Source organism: Mustela erminea, chromosome 1 (assembly GCF_009829155.1).
Source record: "Mustela erminea isolate mMusErm1 chromosome 1, mMusErm1.Pri, whole genome shotgun sequence".
Lineage (NCBI taxonomy): Eukaryota > Metazoa > Chordata > Mammalia > Carnivora > Mustelidae > Mustela > Mustela erminea.
The window spans coordinates 27,314,028-27,332,967 of NC_045614.1; the positions used below are offsets into that span (position 1 = coordinate 27,314,028).

The 18,940-nt window shown below is 39.7% G+C and overlaps 1 protein-coding gene across 8 annotated transcripts in view; it reads right to left on the bottom strand.

The window, feature by feature from the left end:
* Nucleotides 1-18,940, bottom strand: part of C1H3orf67 (chromosome 1 C3orf67 homolog) — a 247,862-nt gene that overhangs the window by 29,287 nt on the left and 199,635 nt on the right. For all 8 annotated transcript variants that reach the window (XM_032323954.1, XM_032323924.1, XM_032323904.1 and 5 more), the window contains one exon: nt 18,531-18,592. In XM_032323954.1, coding sequence (XP_032179845.1) covers nt 18,531-18,592 — 62 coding nt within the window. The remainder of the gene's footprint in view (nt 1-18,530; nt 18,593-18,940) is intronic.

An 18,940-nucleotide genomic window follows, 5' to 3' on the forward strand; every position in this document is an offset into this window, starting at 1 on the left:
CCTGGTTCTAAAGAAAGCTTACATGGTAAACTAAAAAAGGCAGGAGGAATATACAGAAACATTAAAATACCAGAAAGAGCAAACTGACTATATTAGACTAAGAGTCACACTAAATGGTTCTTATCGAGAAATTCGTTTATTCAGAAAGTGTAACATACACATAGAAAAGTGCAGAGATAATAAATGTACAACTCAATGAATGATCCCAAAGTGGCCATAAGCACCACCTGGACCAAGAATAGAAGCTTCCCTCACTCTTCCTCCTGATCATTACACTCCTGATCCCCAAATGTAGCCCAGATGGTAACTTCTAACACTACCAACTAGTTGGCCTGTGTTTAAATCTTTTATGAATGGAATAAAAAAACATGTATTCTTCAGATGTCTAGATTGTTTCCTTGAACATTACATTTATCAAAATTCATCCATGCTTTTGAGTGTAAATAGTATCCCACTGTGTAAATAGTATTTCACTGTGTAAATATAACCCCAATTACTATTGAATTGTATACTATTGAAGGGGACTGTGTTATTTACAATTTGGGGCTATCGTGAATGTGTCTATGTTGGGAGAAAAAACTTTCCTCTTCCAACTTGGGTCCAGTGGTTGGGGGCTTGCAAATGAACTGACAATAGCCAGATGAACAGGAAAAAAGATAAAGCTTATTTCCATGTGCACATGGGAGTTGCTTATAAGTAACTCATTGGATAGCCCAAGATAAAAGTTTATATGCCAGGTTAACAAGAGGATGGATTTGGGTCTTCAGTGGGCAAGTGTGGAAGGTCCTGTTAGATTTTTTTATGCCAATGGGAATGGTCAGTCTGTTTTCATGGCAGCTGTATTTTTAGGGGGCTCTGTTTTAGTGAGAGAAGGGGAGTTGAGATATGATTACTTTCTGTATCCTCTGTAACTCAAAAGTCTTCACTGTAAAATAATCCTTATATCAACTCTGGGAGTCTGACAGTGTCTCCACCGTTTATATGTTTTTGGATGCACATATGTATTCATTCTACTGGCCATATCTCTAGGAGGGTAACCGCTGGGTAAAAGAGTATGGTTGTGTTCAGCTTACCTAGTTGCTGCCAAACAGCTTCCCCAAGTAGTTGTATCAATTTATACTCCTACCAGCACTGTGTGAGAGTTCTAGTTCCTCCAAATCCTCACCCAAATTATTGCTATTTTGTATTTTAGCCATTGTGATGAGGTGTAGTGGAGTCCGTGTTTTTTTGATTTGCATTTTTCTGATATTTTTAATGACTGTGTACATTTTCATGTTTACTGGTCATTTGGAAACTTTCTTTTGGAAATGCCTGTTCAGGTCTTTGGTCATTCTTGTTTTCTTTTGGAGCGTCTCTTTTTTCTCACTGACTTGGGGTTCTTTATATATTCTGGACTTATACATATTTGGAGCCCTTCCTGTGTTGCAAATCTCTTCTTTAACTCTGTGGCATGCCTTTCTATCTTGTTAAGTAGTATTCTTTAAAAAGTTCCTAATTTTAATATGGTCAATTACCAATTTTTTTAATGATTACTGAAATATGAGGTGTACGTAAGACCATGAAACTATTCTTTGAAGTTGCTTTTGAGAATTTTATTGTTTAATATGGTAGCCACCAGTCACAAGTGGCTACTGAGCACTTGAAATGGACCTAATCTGAATTGGTATGGGCAGTAAATATGGGCAGTAAATACAAATGACACTGGATGTCAAGGACTTACAATGACAAAAAAAAACGTAAAGTATCTAACACAATATTTTATACCAATTATGGAGGGACAAACAACCGATTGGAATGACATAAAGACTATTTTAAGCTGAAAACATTTGGGCAAATAGCAAGCATAGAAAGAAAGAAATCTTATGTGAACTTCCCTTTTCTGACTAGAGTAGAGCTTTTCAGGAGTCAGCTGCTGCAAATCCCTCACTCTGAAAAAGTCTTCAGTCAGGGAGGTGATTGGGACATTCCAAGAAATTGTGTAAACAAGCCTTATCAGAACCTTCTATCCTTTGCCACTGAAGTCCTAACCCCTCCCCTCTACACCCATTTATTAAGCTGATATATAAACCTTTACTTCAGACTCTTTGAGGGGCCTCTCCTTATAGAATGCTTCCATATGCATGCATATAAAACTTTTCTCCTATTCATACATTGTCAACAAATTAATTGCCCCCATCTCTCACCAATCCTTCAAACCTAAGTTGGTAGAGAAAAAGCTTTCCTCCCCCAAATTACAAACGAAATGATAGTATTTCAGATATACTGTGCTAAATAACTTAACAAAATTAATTTTACTTATTAATTTTTAAATGTTACTAGAAAGCAAAGTTAAATATGTGGCTCACATTCTGTTTCAACCGGACAGCAGCTCTGGATGCTGATTTATTCCTCTAAATGTGATTCTTTTGCTTCTGGCTGGCAATTAGGGTAGGGTCAGAGGGCCATCAGCAATTAGGACAATTCAAAATAAATGTGTCTTGAATTTTCCAGAAAGCTGGTCTATTTCTGGTTAACTCATTTACCTGCAGTGTAGCACTCTGGAGTTTATTACGGCCTCTTCTCTTCATAGACACAGAAACTCCAATTTTTGTCCCCCAAGCCCATGAAGCTGTTGGAGGCTTTAGGCTCAGCTTCTCAGCCTCTCAGCTGCTGCTCTGTGGAGGGAATTTTTCCCGAGAGAGTAGTACAGCTTGCAGGCTCTCTCCCTTCTCTGCTTCCCTTCTCTTCTGGAGCAAAGCCCCATAAATTCTCACAGCCCTGGAAGCTCTCCAATAACTTCAGATGATTTTCATATTTTGTTTGGTGCTTCCGGTTGTTCTCAGAAGGAAGTTCAGTGTGAAACAAGCAAGACTGCCATTGCAAGAGGCAGAACTTATATTAATTAATTAAAAAATATATCATGCCTGTCGTTAATGTTGTAGGATTTTAATCGTGGATGATGTGGAGAACCGAGTCAAGGTTCTGGAAAAAGGGCAGTCCTAATTTCACTTTAGTCAGGGAAAGTTTTAAAGAAGAGTGGGGATGACTTTTAGAGTAGGAGATTTAGATAGCAAGGTAATAGTCCAGAGTCAGGAAGTGTCACGTAGGACTAGGAATAGAGACTATTTGATAAAATAGCTGATTAAACAGATAATGGAAATTTTAGCTCAAAGAAGTCAAATGAATTATAAATCACATGCTAATTCTGATTTGTAGTATTGCCTAGAGTACATTACTGAGAAGGATTTTAAGTACGCAGTGCGGCTCAGTGGGCAAGAAGGTTGCAGTCCACTGGCAATGTCTGCAATGGACAAAGGATGGGGATAGCTGCACATGAGTGTGAATCATAACATCCAAGAAATCATACCCAATGATGAAATGATCATGCATCAGAAGTATACTATTGAACTGTTTGTAAATTAAAATAATTTAGATTTATCATGTAAAGTTTCTGAACATGCCACCCCCAAAATACTGCTTTGGCATATTGATTGTTTTGAGTTGAAGACACTTGAGCAACAGTAGATTCAGGATAGGCTCCCTGACCTTCCCCCTTCTACCTAAAAGCAGGGCATAAAATTTCCCAGGAGCAAGGTGCCCTTTCTGATACATGGTACAATTCAATCACCAGGGATACCACTGACAGATGCCTTATTAATACAACACTTATCTTCCATTAGTTTCCCCTATATATTTACCATTCTACAGTTTGCCATCCTAAGAGCCAAAACCCCTTTTCCTTTGTCATGTCACTTCTCTACAGACACAGTGTTTTGTGCTAAGATGCTAAAAAACCCTTTAAGTTCTAACCACTCCTTTGAGTTACCCTTCACTGAGTTTCTCCCACATGTACATCGGTTGCACAAATAAAATTTGTGTGCTTTTAATCTTGTCAGTGTAATTTTCAGGGTCCAGCTGCAGAACCCAGGAGAGTAAAGAAAAAAATAGTGTTTTTCCTCCTCTATAATCACATTACTTTAAAGTGCTCTTGATCAATATCAACATGATGGAAGGTCTTTAATGGAGGACGAATGGGCTTTATATTCAGTGATGACCTATTTAAGGTTATAACTGTCCTGCAAGAACAGTGAGCATGCCTTGCACATTTATAGGAAACATTTGGCTGAGAGAGAGAATAGACTGGGTGACAAAACTGAGATTCAGAATGATTGTGATAGTCAAGAAAATTGGTTCAGACACCAATATTTATTCAACAAGTATCTACCAAGATCCAGTTTTGTGTCATATGCTAGCAAGCAAACAATACAAAAATGGAGTTTCTGCCCTTTACAGCTTACAGTATAGTATGGAGGGTGAGATCAACATCAACCAGATAATCACACAAAAATGAATCAACATTGTGAAGTTAAATGGTGCTGTGAGAACACACGAATGGGGCCTGGGGGTTCCCTAGAGGAAGTGATACTTGAGAGGAAATCTAATGGATATATAGGTATTAACCAGTCAATGGAAGGTAAGATAGTGGAAAACAATCTAGGAAGGAGCAGCAATGGGCAAAGGGCCTGAAGTAGGCAGGTTTGAGAAGAAAATCAGCCAGTGCAGCTAAAGCATAAATCTCTAGAGGGGAAATGATGCAACATAAGGCTGGCCCAGTAGGCATGCACCAAACCACTCAAGCCTTGCAGGTCATTGAAAGATTTTGTCTTCATCCTATGAACAATGAGAAGCCATTGAAGGGTTTTAATATCCGAGTGTCACAGTCAGATGTGTGTTTAGAAAAGGCTGCTCTGGCTGCTCTGCAGGGGCTAGGTATGGGATGTGGTGAAAAGGAACATGTAAATGCAGAGAGATAACTTAGGGGGTTACAGCAATGGTCCAGAAGAAAGGTGGTGATAGTTTCAGGTGACCAAAAGTTAGAGATAAACCATTAATGGGACATGGGTACTAAAAAAAAAAATTAATGTGATTTGAGGTACCCTAATATATAGTGTCCTGGTCAATGGTTTAACTGTAATTTGAACTGTTACATTAGCTTGTTCAATTTAGAGAACCCCCAATCTGATAAACCCCAAAGTGTCCAAAACTATACCAGGACCAGGAATGGCAAAGTAGACTTGAGGGTGGAGAAATGGGACACTGGAGGAGAAAAATGGAACACCCAAAAAGCAATATTCAAAATTCAGAGGGTATTATGTGAAAGAATATTGACTTAAATTATTGTTCTGGAAAGACAACTAGGACCCTAGGGGAGAAGCTATTGGGAAATCTATGTCAGCTCAGTCTAAGGGATGCTCAGTAATGGAGGGACTGCTTTATGCTACACTGAGCGTGCCTCCCTGGCAAAGATGTGCAGAGGAGACTTGTGAAGAGATGCTGGGTTAAATCATCTTCGTAATCTCTTTATACTCTTCAGGATTCTCTGATTCTCTCACAGTGTGATCTTTTTTCTTTCTTGAAAACTTTATGTTCTTCATATGCCTATCAATACCCCTACTACCACTACAATCCCTTTCTACCATTTACTTTATTTTTATTTATTTTTTAGGATTTTATTTATTTGACAGAGATAGCAAGCGAGAGAGAGAGTGAGTGCACAAGCAGGGGGAGCAGCAGGCAGAGGGAGATGGAGAAGTAGGCTCCTAGCTGAGCAAGGAGCCCTATGCAGGGTTTTTGATCCCATGACCCTGGGATCATGACCTGGGCCAAAGGCAGATGCTTAACTGACTGAGCCACCCAGGCAGCCCCCTTTCTACCATTTAATGAAAATACATATGCCAGGCCCTGTGCAAATCACTTTAACATATAGTTCATTTAATCTTTAAAATAACACTATAAGGGAGGTGTAAAATACCATCCCTGTTTTTTTAGATAATTTAATTGAGACTTAGAGAAGTAATTTCACAAGAATACAAACCTAGCATTTTGATTCCAGAGATAGGACTTTTAACCAGTGTATTATATCCCTTCCTAAAACCACTTATTATACTATAGGCCAATGAATCCCATACTGAGCTCAATGATTTTAACCTACTTCTAAATTTTCAAATATGAAAGTATATGAAACACCATATTTCTTATGACAAAATATATTCAATGTCATAGGTAGTAACTTTGTCAGAGAGGTAGAATAAGGTTATTATGCTTGGTAACAAACAACCCCCAAATCTCAGTGGCTTAAAAACAACAAAGGTTCATTTCTTGCTCATGCTAAATGTCCATGACAGATGATCAGGGGAACAGTTTATCAAAGTCATTCAACAACCAGGCTGACGTAAACAACCACTATCTTCAATGTTGCCAGTAGGTGTCGGGGCGGGGCGAGGTGGGGGTGGGGTGGTGATGGGGGTTGGGGGAAGAACTCTGCAAGGTCTCACACTTGCAGTCAAATGTTTCAGCCAAGCAACAACATAGGCTTTTGCGCCCACAATGCATTGGTCAGAACCGGTTGGGCTAACTTGCTCTTTCCAAAACCAAGTGGCTTAGAAATGCAATCCAACAATGTGGATAGCATTGGGAGATCTGGGAAAAGCTGGCAAAACATGTTAGTAACTGTCCCAGACAGTAAATATGCAAGGAAGCCAGGAAACATGCAAACGGCTTTTGTTGCATACATTTCAGAGTTTCTACCAAGAAGAATATTGACCACCTCTCTATCAGCTTGATTACTTATCCCATGTTCAGAGTATTACTACACTAGAAGAGGGGAAATGTACAAAACATGCTGAATTCTGGTAGAAGTCTTCCCTGTATTTGTAAAACATAGTTTGAACCACAATCATGTCGGGAATTCAAGCCCTTGGCATGCCATATTAGTAAGTTTATTTTACTTGGGTTAGATACAAATGTTTAGACAGAAAATATAATATTTTACTATCTTACAAGGTTCATTTTACCTAACTATGTCAAACCATCACTGGTGAACGAGAGAAGATATGAAACAACTCAAGCCTTACATTAGGTTTTGAATATTAAGATGTTAGAATAAAAATTATTTAAATGCATTACAGAAATTTTATTCTGAAAATTCTTGGCAATGCCAGTCCATCATTGTCAAATTAACTAAAAGTATGCTCCTCAAATCCCAATTTTTTTTATATAAAAATGCAAACCTCTTACAAAAGTTTTGCTTTCGGGCAGATATTTGTAATAATATAAAATAAAACAAATAATTCATCTTATTTTTTGCTGTAACTCAGAGTACTCAATTAAAATTTGAACGGCTTTTATCCGCCATCTGTGGAAAAATAGTTTTTATTCATAAGCCCTCCATGATCTAAACTACAAAACTAAAAACCTGCAAAGAAAATATAGACAAATCAGTGGCATCTATGAAGCATTTCATTGGAAATAGTTCTTCAGGAGATAACAATTTCTTGTTGTAAATGATTTAAATGCCCAAAGAGAAAGTATGTGTGGTGTTTGTGTACTTAAAACATAATTAAAATTTGTATTACAAACTCTAGTTTAGGAAAGAACTGGCTTTAAAAGGCAATTTCCTGTAAGGTCATTGCTCTGATATTTCAGATGGTGCCTTTTTCTAATTTGAAAGCTACATATTTTAATAGAGAATGGTCCAAAATGTTTTTAAGGTCAAACTGGAAATATGTTGATGATTTAAAAATGCAAGCAAAGTGCTTTATTATATTATACTACCAGAGTGTTATTGTAGTTTAAAAATATCATTAAATCAGCACAAACCCGCACTTATCATTTCCTGCACATTTTTCACACTGAGCTGCCTTCTGACTATGAGTAATCTGTTAATCTGCTCTTTGCCTCACAATCCGTCAAAGTGACAGATTCATTCCTTCTCTAATACATAATATCTTCATTTACTGTATGCCTTGCTGCAACTTGCTTTTTTGCTAGCATGGAAATTTAGAAAATCACAAGCAAATTTAGAAACTTCACACGGGTGGTTGTTCTTGTTTGTTTCTCATTTCTTCCATTATTCCAGCAGTTGAAACTAAAACTTTTCTGGACTCTTAATGTGAGTTAATAGTGTTTCCAAAATGAAGGCGGTTTCAGGTTTCAAGAAAAGTGTTGTTAAAGAGGTCGGAAGAGGGCAAATGGTAATCATAAAGTAAGCACTCCCTTCATTGCATCAAAACACTGACCATAGAAGAATTTTCTTCCAGTGTTGGTGGACAACAAATAGATTCTCACCCTTTGCCCCGACCCCTAGGTGTAAAGAAAAAAAATTTCATTTAAAAAAAAAAAAAAGGAAAGGAAAAAAGCTATCTGTCCATTCATCTAGGGATGAATTGCTTCCGGCAAAAGACAGGGCTTCACTAGCATAAATACTCCTGTTTAATTGAAAGCCACAATGTGATTTTATTTAAGTTGAGATGTTCACTTTTATCATGATGTTGACTGATGTCAGGCCAGGCCAGATCTCGGGTTTCTTGCTCATTGCTGCTTTTAAAAAAGATTTTATTTATTTATTTGACAGAGACAGAGACCATGAGAGGGGGAACACAAGCAGGGGGAGTGGAAGAGGGGGAAGCAGGCTTCCCGAAGAGCAGGGAGCCCGATGCAGGACTTGATCCCAGGACTCTGGGATCATGACCTGAGCTGAAGGCAGACGCTTAAGGACTGAGTCACTCAGGAGCCCCTGCTCATGGCTATTTTGACAATGCAAACGGTTCTGTGGTTTAAAATTTGCTCGCTGTTAATTCAACAGAATATATTCTCTGCTCCCCTTGTTTCTTGCTTTAGTTCAGCTGCTTATTAGTCTATAAATTCTGCAATAAAGAGAATGAAGTACTGAAAGACAGGAGAACGTAGAAATTCTAGTTTCCTTTCACCTTAAATAAGAGATAAAGTACATCCTCTGCAAATCACAATTTGGCTTCACTTGTTACTGATCCAGGTTTTCACATACTAAAATAAAGGTCATTATTGTCAACCTCGAAAGTCAAAAGCAGGGAAGTTATGAGCCCTGGCTTTCTAATCAGTCCTTTTCAGCACACAATGTTTTTTCCATGTGTACACCCAACACCCGACAGCATTTTCTTGTCCTGAGCACCAAATTGCATCTGATTTGTCTTAATGGATGGCAAGGGAGCTAAAGGCTTTTAAAAATCAATGGACAAGAAAGAGTCAATAGAACAATAATGTTAGTGTTAATTCAATCAAATCAGCTAAAAGTTGTTTGCTTTTTCTCCTTTAAGTCATTTTAAACGGGCGAACGTTTGACTCATGTGGTATTTATCATACTGAGTGAGTTTTTATGTGGCAATGAACAGCAAAATATGAAGCTGTAAACTCGGGTAAACATAATATATTGTTAGAGTGAAGAAGTATGTGTTTTAACATTAATCAATTTCCAAATGTAATGTTTTTCATTAACAAGTGAAACAAAATAATTACTGAGAAGAAACAGAACCAACTGCCAACAAAAACAGAGTTTGCGAGTAAGTGCAGGTTTGGAAGGGCAACGATTTCTCCATGACAGGCTAAGGACCCACTCCCACACCCCTGGACACTTTCCCTAAAACGTTCATACCCCGCCTGGGGAGGCCAAGCCACGCCAGCAGGCCTCAAGCTCAGATGGCACGTGAAAGTCACCTCTCCAAGGCACTCTGCACGTAGTAGGTGCTTGAAAAGTACTCAGGGAGTGTTTCTACAGGTCTGAGCTGCACATGGTCTCAGTCATTTCATGTCGTAGAGGTTCCTTATTTAAATACAAGGGAAGCTTTTCTGCATCGGTTTACAGAATGAATGATGGGGCAGTCAGTCTATGGATGCGACTGGCTCCGGCCACTGAACCATAATTACAGTCTTCCATTTCTTAGGTTCATGTCATTATTCTGGGCCTCAGCCTGCAATCCCCTCCCTTCCCGTTCAGAATAGAGGTGAATGTTATAAACTGGAATTAGTACTTCGACTTTTTAAATGTGCTCATTACTCTAGAAGGAAAAACTGAATCTTTTAATTAAAAGCTGAAATGGTAAAGTGTTAGAGTGGTAAATAATTGCTTTGGTAATTACCTTCTTTACATTGGACCCTGGGCCAAAGGTAATCTGAGTTCATCATGTGGATGGGTAACAGTGGCTGGGGAGGCCCAGTGAATCACAGGAGCTCTTCATCCTGCCAGTTAAAAATGCTAAGAATTTTCAGGGATCCATCATTTCAGATACAGCAGCTTTGGGAAAAAGTGAGGGGGGAGGGTGCAATCTGTTTTCTATAACTCTTACGGATATAGGTTTCTTGACTCTGCAATTTTGGAAAATATGACAATAACTAAAATACTGATGAGTATTTCCCCAGCCCTAATGGCTTTTGATCCTCTCATGAAGTACAACAGAAAAAAGAGGAGATTCGGGTTGAAATGCTGAGTCCCAGGGGCCCAAGAGATCCAGTCAGACAGCAGGTAGACATCTCAGCTGAGAAACTGAAGAGTGGGGTCAGCTGATGCCCAGGCTGGCAGCGCCAGAGTGAACAAGCAGAGCAAGTGAAGAAAAAGAAATTTTGTTCAGGTGTGCAGGGGTGCTAGCCAGTTAGGTCCTGGAACAAGGTGATTGGAGAGGGTGTGCAATCCGAGCTCACCGGCTCTGGCAGAGTAAGTGGTCAGAACCAGGACCGAAAGTGGGCTGGGCAGCCAAGTGCCAAGAGCAGAGGAGAAAGAAGCGATGGGGCAGCACCCTTGGTGAACTGCTGGAACCCAATGGGAAGGGTAGCCTCAAAGTTGGGCCCAGGCATGGTCCTAGGTTCTGAGTGGTCAGAGGAAAGAAGTGGGATGATTACTGAGGGATTGAGTATTCTCTATGGCAGGGCTAGAGAGGCTGGAGAAGCCACTCTAAGCCAGGACTTTGCTTGTAGAACTAGGAAGGAAGGACTCGTCCTCTTTCTATCAAGTGTTCTTAAAGACTATTGTAAAGCTTTGACCAGTGGACTAAGGACCTCTTCACGAACAGGAGGAACAAGGAGTCACTGGAATTTAAAGGGCATCAGCACCATAAGCTCAAGACTCTGTCTCCCCCCGTCTCTCTGTCTTTTTTGCTTTTTTGCTTCTTTTCCATTTACCTGTCCAGATTCTGTTGGCCTGGCCAAGGTCAGGTATACCTCTGCCACAGGGGCAACCCAAGGCGACTTCTAGCAAGTGGCTCCTGACTCCACAAAATAGGCATGCGTAGGCAAATACAGATAAGCAATTTCCAATAAGAATACACAAAACAAAACAAAACAAAACATAGGAGTTCAGTTTCGGAAAACTTGCCTCTGCTGAGAGGTTTAAAATGATACTTAACTGGAGACTTTAGATTGTGGCTATCTTTTAAGGGATCATTTTAAACAACTTCATGAGAGAGATTTCATTTACTACATGTAGGAACAGGGCCAGGTTCCAGACACCCTCAAGGGAGAAAAGTATGCAGGTACTTCTGGGTTCTGGCTAGCAGTTAAATCTAGGGCGAGGTAGGGGAGACAGGGGAAATTCATTTCTGTGAGTGAGGGTCAACAAGTTCAACGCATATTTCTTGAGTGTCTCCTTTGTGTTTGGCACTGTTTGAGGAGCTAGGTATATAGTGAGCATGAGAGAGATAAAGTCCCAAGGCTCAGGCAGTTTACATTTCCAGTGTATTTTGGAAGTGTGTGTGTGTGTGTGTGTGTGTGTAGACAGTAGGCAAACAAGCAAGAAGATATCAGGTAGTGAGGAGTACTGTAGTAAAAGCAAAAAAAGATAATATAATGAGGCTGACTAGGGCTATTTTAGGTTGGATGCTAAGGAAGGGTCTCTCTGAGGTGATGACATGTATATGGAGCTGTATGTATGTATGTGTGTATGTATGACATGGATATAGGAGGAAGCTGCTACCTAGGGTCTTTCCTGGGGTGAGGGAACTCCCATCAGAGGGCCTCTCATGCAAAGCTCTTCGAGTGGAATCAAGCCTGGAGCGTCCAAGTAAAAGGGACACGACCATGGTATTTGATATACAGTGAGCAGGGTACACAATGGTATGAGGGACAGTCTGGATGGTAGCACGCAGGGTAAAGACTACTATTCGGTTCCCCGAGAGCAGTGGGCAACCTCTGGGAGGTTTTCCATGGGGCCATGCTGGGCTCCAGTAGGGGCCAAAGGAGCAGAGAAAGCAGGTGGAAAGCTATGGCATGTGTCCTGGTAGGGGTGACGGCAACGTTGGCTGGGATTGCAGCAGCGGAGACAGGCTGGATCTGGCAAGGGCTTTGGTTGGAGGGAGCACCAGCGCTATTTACTGAGGATGGACACAAAATGGGTCGGGGTGAGGAAGCAGGGAGCACTCTTGCTTTCTGTCTTGAGTAAAAGTGGGATGATGGTGACATTTTCTGAGGTAGAGAAGACTGAAGAATAAACAGATGTGTAGAGGGAGAGAAAAACCAAGTTGTTGTGAACACTTGGATTAAATCCAAGTAGGTATGTGTCAAATTGGCAGCTTGGACAGATGTGTCTGGAATTCAGGGGAGGGTCAGGACTGGACATATAACTTTCAGAGTCATTAGAATATAGAAGGTATTGGAAGCTATTATTATTATTAAATAACTTGTATAAATAATATATATTATATTCTGTATTAAAGATTAGGGCCATTCTAATGGTTATCAGTGTCTAGGGATCTCTGGTCAGCAGGGAGTAGAACATGCATGGAAATTAGATGTAAACTGCCCAAACAAGAGCCTCTCATAAAAACACATCACTATCCTGCTTATGAATAAAGCAATGCCACTGTCATCCTATTTTCAGGAAAGGAAAGGGTAATTCTTGCAAAGATGTAGGAAAAAACTTGACATTTAACAGGTTAACATTCAGGATTAAGACTTTCATTTCTCCTTGTTATCTGAGCTCCTACCCAAGCCAGGCCAGCTGAACAGCACCGGGAGGAGAGGGAACATGATGCCACCCTGCCTTCTGGGGAACCCACAGCTAGAGCAGCAATGGCGGTCAAGGAGCGAGAACCAGACTGGGTTTCCGAGTCCGGAGAACTGCAGCCTGCAGATGAGCAGGTGCTGGAAATGGGGGAGTGTGAAATGAGAGGCAGCAATACCGACAGCTTTTCTTAAGCTAACGAGAGAAATGATGAAAGTAAAAACTGGTGCCTTTGGTTTTATAAACAGATCATTAGGATGTAATGCAAAAATGTAGATAATGGAAAACAACCATAACACAACGTTCAGAGAAACCGTTTGCGAGGCTAATCAGGAAATCCTCTGTTGTGGTTTGGTCTGAAGGAGGAGTATTTGTTAAAAATCTGACTTACTTGCTTTAAAATTATCCAAACTTAATCATTTCGGGAGAAACATGACATGCAAGTTCTGTATTTAATTTAATTCATCTATACATTTTCTCTCTTTTGTGTTGGTGGGGGGAAAAAAAAGCTTAAGCAATAGAGAAACCCATCAGGCTGAGTCCTGACAACTGGGGAGAAAAGAAAAATGAAGCCACAGAGATCCGTCCAGAGTAGTACTTGTAGGTTACGATGACAGGCCAGTTGCCTCAGTCAGGCCGGCTGAGCTGGCATGAACCGGGGTCAGTGGTTATTAATCACTTGTCAAAGTCTGCAGGGCTTTATCATCTAATTATAGTTATAAGTATGTTTATATCACACAAACATGTAGCAAAGCGGCAAAGGATGCAAGTCTTCATACAATCGGTGATGACATTTGAAAAATCTACAGATAAGCAATAAATCATAAAGCAAACACTGGAAAAAACCATGCCATTCATTACTGTTTGGGCATTCGGGGATTATTTTCTCTACTGTTTATTTCCATAAACATTTAGAACCTTATGGAGCCTCTGACTACCTTCCCTTCTCCCCCTAATTTTCCAATGAGTTGTAAAAATAGCAAGTATAATCACCATTTGAAATGAAAGACTGGTTATCGACTCCATCCACAGGAACAGACAACCAGAATGTAATCACAGCTTATTTTATAAAACCCATTTCTGAACAAAAATATCTCGAGCCGTTCTGACGAATCTACATAAACACATAAATGGATGTGCCTAAGGGAGAGCTCTAAACCCCACAAACCAATAGATGGCATTTTCAAAGAAATTACTTAAGGCTGCAAACAGCATCCATTTTGCTCCATTTGGAAGCACGGACGTTTACATGCTAGGAGACATTTCTCAACAGGAACGAACTGTGAAATTGTTTCCTCCTACCCAACACGCCTCTAAATTGTATTAGATTATGTTAGCTGTTTCTGCACCTTGTCATAGAGGCTGTCAGTGCCCCAAGAGGCAGCGTGGGTGGACACTGGAGGCAAGGGCCCTGGAATCTGAGACGCTGCTGAAATATCAGTCAGCATGTTACGCAAAAATAATAACCATCAGACCCAGGCCTAACAATACGAAGGGAAATGGCTTTGTTGCAAATCTAGACACCAGGGGATATCATGAAGTGAACCACGTGGATTTCAATTCTAGACCGTGAACTTCTCAGGAAATGATTACCCTTGTTTCCCACTTCCATCCAATGTCAAGCATTGCTCTGTGAGCGCAAGTGGCTTCTTTGACTCTGAGGAAAACAATCTATGAATATATGCTGTGTTTTAGTTATTGGCATCCTAGAGTCAACTCTTCAAAACCCAAATTTGCCTGCTTTGTGAACTGCATGCTATCTTTAATCATAAACACATAACACTAAGAAGGTAATTATGTTGCAGAAAGAAAAGTCTTCCCAGAGCAAAATGTACATGAAAGACTTTGGGGATATTGGTTGTTCTGTGACATTAATTAAGCTAACTGAAAACTGATTCTAAATATATGCATGTGTGGGCGTGAGTATGGGTACAAGTGTGCATAGGAGTAGGAGTGTGGGTACAAATCTTTGTTCTCTGGAATAGCTGCAGATATTTCACTGAGGCCGACGTGGCCACTTCCGCTCCCACAGGGCACCAGCGTGGTGTCTTGAAGGACCTGCACACACACATGTTCTCGTCCCCATCATGTCTGCATTACTCTGATCACAGTAACACTCAAATCAGGAAATCAAAGACTCCTGGCTTCTCATGTTCAGAGCCTCTGCTGGTAGAACTTTCAATCCAGAATTCAGGTTAGATGTTTGTTTATCCAAGGGGTGAGTGAAAGACTTTTCAATTCTTATATTTTTTTAATGTTCATTATCAGTATCTTCTAAATTTAAGTTTAAATTTCAGAGTTCTGTGTTTTAGGGTCTAGGTGTGGGATACTATTTGTAAGAAATATAATAAATACAAATCTTAAGAGTCATGTTTTTAATTTTAAGTTAACTTACATGTATTACATGATTTAATTTATTCCATTTTTATATGATGATCTATGCTGACCACATAACTTTATCATTGTCTTTATTTACGGTCCAATAATGTCTCTCCGCCAATTCTTTCAAGCTGCTGGATTTATGGAGCCAAGAGCCAAACCATGTAATCCACAAGTTTTCTGAACAGCTAAATAATAATTTTCTAAGAAACTGGTGGATAACCTGTTGACAAATGGGACTGACAGCATTTTGTCTTTGCTTTGGAATTTGGCTTTTTACTTTATTGTGTAAAAATGTAAATTAATTTTCTCTAAATGAATGAACATTTAATTGGCCAAATAAAATATGCAAATTGGTTAATTTTCTTATATTCCATCTTTGGGAATCAAATATTAGAAGAGATATTTAAAGTTACATAGTACTACATCTAAACATTAATGAATTAATACAATTATTATGAGGTATGTCTCCTAGGTAGGGCAGTGTTCCCTCTGATGGTGGAACTGGGTTTCATTTGTAGAGTGCATGAGTCTCATCAAAGTCATAGAATCACAAGGCTGGAAGTGACCTGAGAGAGCATGTAACTCAAATCCTTTCCTTTACACACGAGGGCATTCATACTATTGCTGAGGTCTGGACAGGTTGAGAGGCTTGTCTGAGATCAGACACTGGGTTAGTAGGAGAATTAGGATGGGACTTGGGTCCTCTTTCTCCTTTTACCTTTTATTGAAACAAAAGTCTCCACTTTCTAATACATCTGTACTATCACATTCATTTGTTCAGATTGCAAATACTGATTGTTACACTTTGAATCAAAACTGGATTTCCAGTTACCTTAAAAGTTTATTCATACACAGATTAAAAGAGCTTATGAGCTCAAAGATTTTAAGAATGTTGAAATACCTTTTTATATACTCTGAAATTACAAACTCAATTTTGAACTCCTTATTATATTTATTTATGACAGGGGCAATTCCCCCTACCAGATAACATGAAAGAATGACCAGATCATGTGTATAAACCAGGAACACTTAGAAGTAATTACTAATAAAGAATGACCAGATCATGTGTATAGACCGGGAACACTTAGAAGGGATTACTAATAAAGAACATTTACTCTACTTCTGTCAATATTCTGGGCCCCATTAAAAGTCCTGTAAGCCATGTAGGTGGTCTCCCGGCAGCCATGTTAGTTTTACATGGCTCAGTTGGCTGTTCATTACTGACTGGACCGAAAGTGGACACCTGGCCCAAGCAAGGCCAATCACATTCTCTTTCCTGGAAAGTAGGAACTGGGATTCAGACATAGCCTGTCAGGCTTGGGATGTGCTATGAACTGTAACATATAAACTCAAGAGCTGTCAGATAGCCATATGTGACTGCAAACAGAAAGCTGTTGGCTTAGAGAGAACAGTGGAACGGAAGGAAGAAGCAAGGAGAGATGGGAGTGAGGATACCACCTGGCTGCCTCTCAGCATTGTGGTTCTATTCCCTTCCTGAGGCCAGGCTGCCCTTCTGTTCCAGGGTAGCTCTGTATACTTTTTAAATTTTTATTGAAGTTCAATTAACCAACATATAGCACATCATTAGTTTCAGGTATAGAGTTCAATAATTCATCAGTTGTGCATAACACAGTGTTTATCACATCACGCAACCCAATCACCCAATTACCCCACCCCCACCTTCCCTCCAGCAACTCTCAGTTTGTTTCCCATAGTTAAGAGTCTCTCATGGTTTTTCTCCCTCTCTGACGACTTCCCATTCAGTTTTCCCTCCCTCCCCCTGCAGTCCTCAGCCCTATTTCTAATATTCCACATATGAGCGAAACCATATGATAATTGTCTTTCTCTGATTGACTTATTTCACTCAGTATAATACCCTCCAGGGTCAATGTAAATGTTAAGTATTCATCCTTTCTGATCAGCCCTGTATTCTTTTTTTAAAAAGATTTAATTTATTTATTTGACAGACAGAGATCACAAGTAGGCAGAGAGGCAGGCAGAGAAAGAGAGGGAGGGAAGAGGAAGCAGGTCCCTCGCTGATCAGAGAGCCTGATGAGGGGCTCGATCCCATGACCCTGAGATCATGACCTGAGCCCAAGGCAGATGCTTTAACCCGCTGAGCCACCCAGGCGCTCCGCAGCCCTGTATTGTTACTAAACAAATCCCTCCTGCCCCCTCTGTCTCTGTCTCTCTCTTAAGACTAGCTAAGTTGTTTTTGATATGTTCGACTATAATTCACTCTCTGTGTAATAAATACCATACTCTAGGGGTGCCTGGGTGGCTCAGTAGGTTAAGTGTCTGACTTTGGCTCAGGTTATGATCCTGGGGTCCTGGGGTCGAGCCCTGTGTGGGGCTTTCTGCTCAGCGGGATGTCTGCCTCTATCCCTCCCTCTGTCTCTCCCCCTGCTAGAGCTCTCTCTGAAATAAATAAATAAAATAAAATAAAATAAAATAAAATAAAGACCACATTCTAGAGCCAGAGCTACAATACTAACACTGGTGTTTTGGCCCATTTTATGGGATGAACCTTAGTACAGGTGAGAGAGCTGGACAATGAGATGTGTTACGATAACTAAGATCCTGTAGATGAAATTCAAAATAGACTGATTTTTAATAAATTCCTAGTATTTAATAAATAGTAATAAAATGATACTGAGTTGTGCTGATAAACAAATTTATTTTCTGGAAAATCATATACTCCTACATATATTTCAAAAACACAAATTCCAATTTGCTTGTCTTCAGTGAGCCTAAGATAATGAGATTTTTCTATACTGACAAATGACTCATTATGCCAGTGACATTTGGGAAATAATGAAATAATTTTGGGATTAACTTCTGAAATTTTGGAAAAAGAGAATGGCCTTTGAACTGATATATGCCATCTTGATAAATTTAAAGGAACTGGATAATACCAAATGATTCATGCCTAAAAGGTACTAAACTTCACATACTGATTAAAATAAAGTATCTATGCAAATAGAATAATACGGAATAAATTAGCATTTAAAAAGAGCTTGCTGTGTGCCTGAAACTGTGCTAAGAATTGTTCGTGTTTTCATTCATATGATCATCCCGAAAGAACAGGGAGTAATTATGATGCCTGGTTGACCTGAGTTAAATGGTTGCTTAGAGTCCTAAAGCTGGTAAAAGGGCAGAGCTGCCATTTAAACCTAGGTAGACTGTTAACTGCCACACCCTAGTAGTCTACATAAGAAAAGTAGACTGAACTCAGCCTTCTAAAGAACAGAACTTTGGAAGCTCTTTAGAAGTTTTGGAAAACAATTTCGTGACACCAAGAAAAATGCACAATCTTTCAAATAATTAAAAAAAAAAAGACATTTAGCTTATTAATGAATCTTACCGGGGATTAGAAGGAGAAGGTGGATTCATTTCTTTCTGATAGTGACGCCCCTGGTTGACAGGCTGTAAAAAAAGACAGAACATTTTACTAAACAGGGTAATGTTCTTTACATACACCATGTGCTCTCATTGCTGCCGTTTTTTCCAGAGGAACAATCTGCAAGAAGGGGTTGTTTAGTTCACTGACGACCTACAGGCTGTTTGGAAGATCCAGCAAATATCAAGGTGGTAGACATGAGAAAAAACAGGTTATTTTAATGGCCAGTCACTGCACAAGATAGCATCTATGGTGCAATTAAAGTTCATATGTGGGCTCTCCATCCTTGTAGAGTTTTTACGCTGTTAACGTTCACTGATATTTCCCGCTACAGTAAAATAACAGATATCTCATGGAACCAGTGCTGCACAGCT